This window comes from Etheostoma cragini, chromosome 7 (genome assembly GCF_013103735.1).
Source record: "Etheostoma cragini isolate CJK2018 chromosome 7, CSU_Ecrag_1.0, whole genome shotgun sequence".
NCBI classification, from domain to species: Eukaryota; Metazoa; Chordata; class Actinopteri; order Perciformes; family Percidae; genus Etheostoma; species Etheostoma cragini.
The window spans coordinates 27,004,745-27,015,542 of record NC_048413.1 but is presented as its reverse complement, the minus strand read 5'-3'; the positions used below and the strand labels follow the sequence as shown (position 1 = coordinate 27,015,542).

The following is a 10,798-nucleotide window of genomic DNA, read 5'->3' as shown; positions in this document are numbered from 1 at the left end:
GGGTCAGACACATTAGACACATTCAAAAAATCGATTATGGATTTTAAACTTCCAATATACAACCAACTTCACCACGGCAGCCGGTCCTCGCTCACTCCTACAGACACTGTTCTCGACGTGATTTATCATAATATTTTCGATTGAACGGGTTGAATAAAAATCAAATACAAATTCAAGCATTTTCAAGCCTTGCATCCAAAATTCAAACAACTTAAAAACCTTGAAATCTTCAAGGATTTCAAGCACCCGTAGGCACCCTGTCCCTAGTAGAGACACCGTTATTAACAGTCAGTCTACTCTGAAATACCAATCATCTGAGACAAATAAAAGATTGTAAATGTATCGCTGTAATAACGGTCCTTTAACCCTCATGTTGTCCCTTGGGTCAAATTTGACAAGCTTTCAGTCAACTGTAAATTTTTTGTCACAAGGAACGTTAAAAACATCAAAAAGCACCCACAACATTGAAAAAGTGACAAAAATGTTGGAAGTAGTTGGCCTAATACACCAAATGGTTGTCATGGTTGAGGGGACGACAACACAAGGGTCAACACAGACACGTGATAGCTTTTCTCACCTGATGTGGTCGTAGTCCACGCCCTCAAAGAAAGGATTGGACTTGATCTCCTCGACCCCCGCAGCACCGATCCTGTGCTCCTCCTCACAGCAGAACCTGCTCACACAACGCTTCATTAACATCACACACACTCAACAACTCATTACACAACACTTAAGGTGCTCCGAAGTCCGGTTCAGATTCAGATTCAGAAGATTTGCGACGAGACAAAACCGTTTTAGGACACTGCAGGAGAAGTTTCAGCGGTCTGAAGCGGCCCGACTCAGCTGGTCCAGACCCCCGAGGCTGGTTTATAGAACGTAGGAGCCGTCTCCTGTTATAAAAACGTCAGCTGGCGAAGTCAGCTACAAACTGTAGAAACTAAGTAAACCGTTTTATTTCGACAGCTGGCTGGAAACGGACCAACGAATGTGGTGGAGCGTGGCCAGAGAGCGACGCTGGTGTGATGGTGGACTGGTAGCTGGAGAGGTGCCAGTCCAGCTCCTGGGCACTGCCAAGGTGCTCTTGAGCAAGGCATCGAACCCCCGACTACTCGGGGTCCTTTTCCATGAGCAGCCCCCCCCCCCCCACTCTGACATCTCTCCATTAGTGCGTGTATAGGTCCTGAGCGTGTGTGTGTACTTCAGGCCTGTGTGTAATAACAACAGAGTGTACAGCGTAGTTTCCCCTTGTGGAATAAATAAAGTATAACAACATTTTAAAAATTTAAATACAAAATATTAAAACAAAGTGGTGAATCACGGCCGGGGGGGGGCTCAGCTGGTGGAGCAGGCGCCCGTTCAGTATATAGAGGTTTTGCTGCATGCCCCCCCCCCCCTCAACTGGTCTGGTAGAATAAAGGCCTGATAAAGCCCCAAGAAATATTCCTAAAAAACAAAACCATGCAGTGAATCACATAAATAAGATATGAAAAATTACATAAAAAAGGGCATGTTCTTTTATTGAAGATATAGAGCATTGAATTAAAAAGTAAAGGCCCCACAAAAAAAAAAAAAAAAGAACAACAATTTTATTTTAAAGTCCTGTTTTCTTTCAACTAACACATTTTTGTGTGTAATTTGCAGCCTTTTGCAACGTGTTTGTTGCGCAAGTTGAGACAGCGACGACGGGGGAATGAAACGACACGAAGTGCAGCCCTAGCAGCAAGTACCTTACTCTCACTAACGTTATCCACACTCATATTTAGACGGAACGAATGATGGCCTACGTCCAGCTGCTGCAAAAAAAGCCTGAACGTCAGAAGTACAAAGAGTCGTTGCTATGGAGATGATACACCGCCTCGTCTGATTGGTGCGAAGTGGCAGCTTTCACAACTGGTGCTTCGCAAGTCTCATCTTATCGCAAATCTTCCCTCTGAACTGGGCTTCAGGGTTAGGGTAACTTAGACGTGTTCAAAATGACAAGTGAATGAGTCTTTTATCAATTTACACAACAAGTATATCAAGTGAGTGCACAAGTGATTGTGATGAAAGACAAAAAGAGAGGTTTTCCTGCCTGAGGATCAGATCTTTGGCCTTCTCGGATATGGGCACCTCTGGAGGAAAGGTCAGCGTCTCTCGCCAGTTCATCACCTTCCTGTAGGTCTCCTGAGGCGTCTCGGAGCAGAACGGGGGGTACCCTGCAGGCAGCGAGGGGAACAAAAACATCTTTTTAAACCACATACGGTCATTTTGGTAAATAAGGTGAAAACTGTTCCATCGTAGGGGTCTGACGTTACACCAAAGTCTCGGTTCTGGGGTCACGGTTCAATGTGGATTCTGTACAATGGGGAAAATAAAAAATAAAAGTGCAGAAAATATGCAAATACAGAGCAAACTCTATCAGCTGTACTTAGAGGCTGAGCAGGGATGCCCTACTGCGGAGCTTATTCCCCAGAGTCCTCAGGTTCTTTGGATTAGGGTGGCACCCTAATAACATATTATTATCCAGCTGGGAGGCCTCCTTCTAGCTCCTGGGTCTTCCCCGAGGCCTCATCCCAGCTGGACGTCCCTCCACCTAGTCCTGGGTCTTCCTCGAGGCCTCCTCCCAGCTGGACGTCCCTCCACCTAGCTCCTGGGTCTTCCCCGAGGCCTCCTCCCAGCTGGACCAGCCTTCATGACCATGGGTGAGGGTAGGAACGAGCACTGACCGGTGGATCGAGAGCTTTGCCTTCTGGCTCAGCTCCCTTTTCATGATGGGTCCAACATTTACTTTGGGTACTACGGGGCGAAAGATTCGCTCAGAATCTGTGTTCACTTCTCCCGCTGGAATCACTCATTCGACTCTAGTCTCCTAAAGAGGGCATGGCAGTGGTCAACCATGTGACACAGATACAGGAAGTCACTGAGTTGGGGGCGTCCCTGTTCTAAACCATCTCTGATATGTTTGGGTTACACGGCCCTGTACCAAAAGGCCTGGGGAGGCATACACGTCTCATTACAGCCCTATTCCACTGAGTCCTTACCTATCAGCATCTCATACATGATGACACCCAGGCTCCACCAATCGCAGAGCTTGTTGTATCCATTTTGCATGAAGACCTCCGGGGCGATGTAGTCTGGGGTTCCCACGGTAGAGAAAGCCTGTCGGAGAAGAGGAGCAGGGAGGGAACAACAGAAAGCTTTAATGTTAAAGATTAAAAAGGCTCCTAAAGCAGTTTTTTTGAGCAGTGAGGTGTTACATGAACCCACCGTTTTCTGCAAGAGTTTGGGTTTTACACATCACAGATATCTGGATTTGAGTCTCTCTGTTCTCTGTTCAGCCTTTCTTTCGAGACAAAAGGCACTTTTACCGTTATCTATAAACAATATGACTACATTGGCATCACTTAGAGCCTGTGAAACACACTGTGGAAGTGACAATAAACTGAATTATTTGTGGTGTTGGATATGTTCAGTGATACTGAATAGAAGGGGGTTTCTGCACGTTTCACCAAGTCAAATTTAAGACTTTTTTTTAAAGAACTACATGAAGAAATTTAAGTCCTATAATTTGTAATATTGCTGATTTGTTGTTTTATAGAGAGACAATTTTAAGATCTATCCAGGGACAACGGATGAAAAATAGCCTTTTGGGTAATTCTGGTGCATTTACAGCGATGTTAATTAATGTACACTGTCCCTGTCTAATAAATTAATAAAATAAAAATAAATATAATTATCACAACATAAAAGTACAACAAAATGCAGAGCTACAAAAGTACTTCCAAAGTTAATAAACTTATTAGAATTGAAGGAAAGCTACAAAGAGAAAAAATAATGTAATAATAAATATATAGCTATTAAGTTACTTGGACGAGCCAAAAGAAAGTCTTTAAAAAGTCTTAAATTTGACTTGGTGAAACCTGCAGAAACCCCTTATATACAGAGGGAGCATTACGAGGACGTAGGGAGATTAAAACCGGTTTAAAACATTGAAGACCTTGAACACAACATCTGTGAAACACAGCCAATTCAAGAGTTTTTAAGGCCTTTTTTTTTTTTATAGACTTCTTTTAAAACTCCACAGAAACCCTTATATGTGATAACCTTTGGTACCGATACCAGAACTAAGAGTAAAAACTAACAATGTTGACATGTTTTTTTAAACTCGTGCTGTATTCATTCACAATAAAAAGCCACCTTCAAAAGGACGTTATCACGTCTCCGTCTGGACTTACCAGCTGCCTCCGGTTCCTCTTCCAGGTCTCTGCCTTCCTCTTGGAGTTCATGTTCTGAAAAGCTGTGGAGACAGGACGGCTCAGTGTTAAAGCAAGCTGGGGACCCGGACCCGGACCCGGACCCGGACCCCGACCCCCCCCCCCCCACAAGCTCTCATACAGCCTGATGTGTGCAGCATCTTCACTTAAATTCAGTTTATTTCAGAAGGGGACAGTGAAAATTAATAAAACACATGATTATAAGTGGGGTTAAAAATGCCACAATTAGTTGCATTTTAAAGTGGCAATTAACAAAAGGCTATTTTTTAATCTGTAGTCCCCTGTAATCTTAACCACTGTGGAATCATTCCTGGTATATTAAGACAACAGTTTTTACAGAGACTACATATGGTCAAACTCTTCAGTTTTATATGTCCTAGGGCTGTCAATCGATATTTAAAATATCAATATATTTAATCGCATGATTGTCCACAGTTAACTCGCAATCAATTGCAAATTAAACACACATGTATGATCTGTTCTAAATGTACATTAGAAGGGATATTTTTTAAGTTTTTAACCCTCTTATCAACATGGGAGCGTGGAATTTTGCTTGCTCGAAGCAAATGTTTATTATTATTATTATTGCAACAATCCAAATAAATTACAAATACTGTCTAGAATATTCCCCAGAATAACGTAAAAAGGTAAAATAAAGATAACGTATGCTCAAAAGATATGCTGACAAACGACAAGCTGAAAGCATAATATGGCAAACTCAAGCCCATCAAGCAACAACAGATGAGTTAAATGTAACTTTACTTGGTAAAAAGAATTTGTGTTAAATTTGTCATCATCGCGCTCATTTTAACAGCCTTGGGACATATCAGGACATCCATATATAAAAATAACAGATTTGAGTGGTAAAACATGAACACATGCAAGATAAAGTTGAGATAAAAAGGAAGGGGTTGCCTGACTTTGCTTACTGAGGTCACTGGGCAGGCTGTGGTTCAGGTTCTTGTAGAACTCGGTGCGGTGAGCCCTCTTCAGCCCCGTGCACAGACCAAAGTCAGACAGCTTCACATGACCCTGAAAACACAAAACAGACACTATTAGAACAACTGAAGTCGGCAGCACACGCGATGTGTAGACAGTAGGTGTGCATGCTCGAGATCAGCCTCCAGCTGAGTGGCACATAAAGACATCATAAAGTTAAATTTAAGTATATTAAGGTTCATTGGGCTGCAGATGCAAAGTAGGAAGGGCAAGAAGAGGGGCTGTGCCTAGCGTATGTGTAGTTTTTCCAGCAAACTATCGGGTATTCCAACGCTCAAGTATGGAAAGTATTTATAAAAACAGAATACTGAGAAAGTCAAATAGCATTGTGCTAAAAAAACTGAAACGGGTCGAATTTGAAAGGGAGGACAACATGGGGGTTAACTAAAAATGTATGTTCAATAAATTAGGTTTGTTGACCATGAATTACAAGTATATAAGTATATAACCTACTATTAAACCAGCTCAGGTTTAAAAAAAAAAAAAAGAGCCAAAATCTGGAAAAACTGACCGATAAATCAGAAAAAGCAACAAAAATATTGGAAAAGCACAAAAAAATAAATCATTTTCAATTATGACCTGGAAGGACAAGTTCACGGTTAACGGGAAGACAACACAAGGGTGGACTTTCTGGGAACAGGTCCCTAAGAGACGAGACCGGCTTTGAAGCAACTCCTGTGACTCTCCATAAGTCAGATTCATCGAGTCCGACTGCCTACTCGCCGATTCAACAAGTCAAAATCGGCCGAAACGAACGCCTACGGCTCCTCCGACCGACGACGGCGTGGAGCACACCGAACGGACTCCGGTCACCGGCCACGCCAGACTGTCCAACGACGTCTGACGGACAATTACCGGGTGCCTAGCGTATGTGTATTTTCTAGCAAACTATCGGGCATCAGGATTGTGGATAATCAGAAGCACCCCCTTGCCTCCTCATTTGAACTGCTGCCCTTTAGGACGACAATACTGTGCTCCAATGTTTAAAAACAACAGATCCAAGCTCTACTTTGTTCCACAGGTCATCAAACTCCTTAATAAGGAAGGCCCTGTACGATAATAGGTAGATTTGGTGTATTAATTTTTTATTTCCCTTTCTCCCAGCTGGTCTGGAACCCTATCCCCCCCCCCCCCCCCCCCCCCCCCCCCCCCCCCCCCCATAGTGCTTTGGTCTATGTTATGAGTGGCAATGTATACGTGTTATAGTTTCTCTTCTTCCTTGTCTTGTCTGTCCTATTGTTGTATTTAATACCATGTGATGTGATTTTACTGCAAAATGATTTCCCCGTGGGGACAATAAACACGAACAAACGAACAAACGCATGTTTAGACTCCAGTAACAACCAGGTTACCAGACAAATTGACAATGAAAAAGCAAGTTCTTCATCAAGGACACGGAAGTAATTCGCCCGCTGATTAAACTAACATTACTACAAGTCACACACCCATCACAGCAATTCTCACGTCAACTTTTTACATAGTACTTCCTGATTGGCTGATCCAAGGAACTTTATTATTAAGAGCTGATCAGTGCCAAGTATAACTGTATTTCAATTTGTTGCAATAGATTAGATTAGACTTTATTCATCCCAAAACGGGGACATTTCGTTATTACAGCAGCAGAATTTTCTTCAATAACAGCAAAAAACAAAAACACACAAACAAGTAGACACACAAGACATACAGGCAAACACTAGACAATGACTATATGGTAGACTGAAAGGAAGCAAATGGCGTCAAATAAAGGTATTTTAAAGTGCATAGATGGTTACATCTATATGATGACAGTGTTCCTGACTGAGGTAACGTAATAGACAAGGTGACAAGGTGGTTGACCACGACTCACCCTGGAGTCCAGCAGCAAGTTGTCGGGTTTGATGTCTCTGTGAATGAAGCCCAGCTGGTGGATGGAGTCGATGGCCAGCACCGTCTCGGCGATGTAGAACTGAGTCGCCTCTTCTGTCAGAGTGTCCTTCTTCATCAGCAGGGTCATCATGTCTCCTGCGACACAACAGCGGAGACTACAGTCACACCAGCACTTGTGTTGCGTAGCGATGGACAACAAGCATCTCTGACAGGCTGGGTTTAACACTCGTGTTGACCTCGGGTCAAAGGGACCCGTTTCAAAGTGGTTTATATCAGAAATATGGATTTCTTTCAACCTAATTGCCCAAAAACAACATGGATGATTCCATACAACGTTCTTCAGGTAAAATTAATGATTCGCTTCAAAGAATTCTGGTCGTCATGTGTGGCCGCGTGCAGCAGATATGTTACGTATTACATGGGTAGGTTATAGGTTATGCAAGTCTGAGTTTTGAACTCAAGTCCCCATCTCTGCCAGAACACCAGCGCTGGCTTGTGATGCGTTCAGGGTCCCCCGGCAGTACTGTTCTGTAGGGTTAAGGGCTCATACCTCCAGGCAGGAACTCCATGATGAGGTAGAGGTTCATCTTATCCTGGAAGCTGTAGAACATCTTGACCACCCACAGACTATCTGCCTCTACCAGGATGTCCCGCTCAGCCCGGATATGTCCAACCTAACGGACAGAGGGACACGCACCAGTTAAAAACATGTCCAAGATGATCTCCAACAGCAGCAATTCAGTGTGTTTTCTCCTGCCTCACCTGTTCTTTCTCCAGCATGTCAGCTTTTCGGAGGATCTTCATGGCGTAGACGTGGCCGGTGTCTTTCTTCTGCACCAGACGAACCTGGAGGCAAACACAGCAATGATCACAACAACCAGACAGAGACTCGTCTTTTTCTGCAACCCCCTCCTTTTTCAAGTCTCCTATCCCCGGGACAGAGAGAGCAAGAGAGATATTTATATATTTAGGCCTTTATGTACATATTAGCTATGCTTAACCTATTTTCATATATATATTTGATTCCAGTGTGATACAGCAGTGTTCACACATCATTGTACTAGAGCTGTTTCTCCATTAGGTGGGGAGAGAGAGGGAGAGGGAGAGAGAGGGAGAGAGAGAGAGAGAGAGCGCGGTGTGCACGCAACAATTAGCTGTTTCTGTCAGATTTTGTCAATGAGACATTGCAATTCAACAGAAAGATTGGTAGTCCGCTTCCTGGATGTTATAGGATCTATGCATGCATGCATGGATCCTATAAACGCACATGTATTTATGTATGAATGTATGTGTGAATGTATGTACTGTATGCATGTATTTACTGTATGTATGTATGTATTTGGTTATAACTCAAATGACCTATTACGTAATGTAGGACGTAATGTGGTTGGTCTGACACAATAATCATTGTAATTGAATTTGGGTTTTCTTCCATTTTTTGTTGATTGCAAACGCAACTTGCATTGCATCCACATTCACCTTCACACATTATTTGTCATGTGCAACTAGATTTTGTGGTTTGCTTTTTCTTGTTTTGAAATGGACAATAAATCTTTAACATATCACAAAGTGGAACTGGATCATTAAAGCGGCGAGTACAGGTGATAGAGGTGTTGACTGCTCCTTGACTCAGCGGCTTATGGAGGTTTTAAAGAAGTCGCTACACATGGATTGGGCCACCACTCTTGCTCTTAGTTGTGGTATTTGTTGTGTTTTGGTGTAGTTTCATCGTCTGCCGTACGTTTACCTGGAAGTCCTGTCACAAGCTTTGCTAGCAGAGCAGCAGACCCATGCTGTATTTATCTATCTATCTATCTATCTATCTATCTATCTATCTATCTATCTATTTATTTATTTATTTATTCGTAGCATTGCCACACTCCCCTCGTTATAGTGTTACAATGGGAACTACTGGTCTAATCCAATAAGTAAAATAGTATATACATAATGTGTGTTTCAGCTGATACAGGGTGTATTTTAGATAAAAGGAAGTTTGAAAGAGCAGACAGAGAAAGAAGTGTTTGATCACAGTGATGAAATCAGTGAGGCGCCCGCTCTCGCTCACATGTGAGGCTAAAAATAAACAGTATGCCGTGAGAAGTAGTTGCTAGGGTTTACATTATGAGACATTATGTCTCCTGATTGTGACACTAACTCAAAACACAAGCCACAACACACAAACCTCTGACTTTTTTTTAAAGATGATTTTGAGGCCTTTTATTTCTATAGGACAGCTTAGACATGAAAGGGGGAATGACATGCAGCAAAGGGCAGCAGGTCGGAGTCAAACTTGCAGCTGCTGCATTGAGGGGTAATCTTCAATATGTGGTCCTGCTCTACCAGGTGAGCTACCCAAGCACCCCAATTAAATAAGATTTTACCCAAAAGTCTGCACCCACACGCCATTGTGAGCCAGATTTTTGAATCTATGTTGACCGCTTGCTTGCTTGCAATGGCACACGAGACTCATGTTTTAAGTGTTTATGTAAAAAAGGTTGTTACCTCTCCAAAAGCTCCTCGCCCAATCACCTTCAGGGACTCAAAGTCCTCCAGACCCAGTCGAGTACGCTTCAGACGCAGGAACTCTGTCTCTTTCCTGGCGTGCTGAGAACGCCGGATACGTTTCTGCAGAACACGGACATCACTTTGAAATACACCAGAATCTGATGCAACCTCGCTATTTAACATCATTCATAAAATTCATCATTATATACAGACCCACCAGGAATTTAACATCTTGTGATGGCAGTGCAATGTCTTGCAGTTTTAGCCCACCCACCAAAAAAATGGATGAATTAAAAGATTGTAAATTTCCCAATGACTTCTGTTTACAAAGTAATTAAATCAGAACACAGTTCAGCCGAGGTCAGACTAAATCACTGCTCTCTTTATTATTGTGGTTGTGTTATTGCCTCTGGGGTTTTTATGAACTAGTTGTCTTCTCAGTAAGGGTGGGAATCTTCACTCGTCTCACAATTCGATTAAGATTATCATGTCAACAAGTCGGATACATTTGATATCAAGATGCATCACAATCAATTATGGTCTGTTACTGCATCGATGCAGAATCAGCCAGTTCTGCATTACAATGCATGGATGCAATGATTCACCCCTACTTCTCAGGCTTGGGGTGTTTTGCCCGCGACAACCCCCCCCCCCCCCCGAGAAGGATGAAATCAGGGCTGATGGATTATGGGGGAAAAAGATCTTAATTATTTTGGTCAATATAGAAGTCACAGTTATTTAACGTGATACTGGAGCCACAGAGGAAAGCCAAACAACCTGCCGTGACACACAGCTGGATTTAGATCAGCCAAATATCTCTTAAAATTGCCAGTAAACTACTTTCTTAACCCCTTTTGGGTTAAATTCACCTGGTACATTATAAAAAAATGATTTGAGGGTTGCTTGTACAATTTACAGCAGATGTTCTCTGAGAATCTTATTTTATATCCAAGCTAAATTGGTAATTTAACTGAAATGTCCCCAAAGTAAATGCTATCGTATCATGAATGTTTTTGAATCAGGACCTTTGTTAATCAAATTAATTCAGGAAATTATTGCTAATACAACAATCTACACGGACAATCTAAATACATACAGTTCACTTGAAGAAAATAAACAAAATACAGTGGTGTGAAAAAGTGTTTGCCCCCTTCCTCATTTCCTGTTCCTTTGCA

The 10,798-nt window shown here is 42.4% G+C and overlaps 1 protein-coding gene across 3 annotated transcripts in view; it reads right to left on the bottom strand.

Annotated features, from left to right (window-relative positions):
• The window catches only part of stk38a (serine/threonine kinase 38a), a 17,742-nt gene that overhangs the window by 1,163 nt on the left and 5,781 nt on the right, over window positions 1–10,798 (bottom strand). For 2 of the 3 annotated variants that reach the window (XM_034875841.1, XM_034875842.1), the window contains exons 4-12: window positions 9,621–9,743; window positions 7,881–7,964; window positions 7,669–7,792; window positions 7,099–7,253; window positions 5,183–5,285; window positions 4,215–4,276; window positions 3,021–3,138; window positions 2,072–2,195; window positions 578–673 (exon numbers count right to left, since the gene is read on the bottom strand). In XM_034875841.1, coding sequence (XP_034731732.1) covers window positions 578–673; window positions 2,072–2,195; window positions 3,021–3,138; window positions 4,215–4,276; window positions 5,183–5,285; window positions 7,099–7,253; window positions 7,669–7,792; window positions 7,881–7,964; window positions 9,621–9,743 — 989 coding nt within the window. Of the gene's footprint in view, window positions 1–577; window positions 674–2,071; window positions 2,196–3,020; window positions 3,139–4,214; window positions 4,277–5,173; window positions 5,286–7,098; window positions 7,254–7,668; window positions 7,793–7,880; window positions 7,965–9,620; window positions 9,744–10,798 lie in introns of all 3 variants that reach the window. The other variant, XM_034875840.1, reaches the window with a different exon arrangement.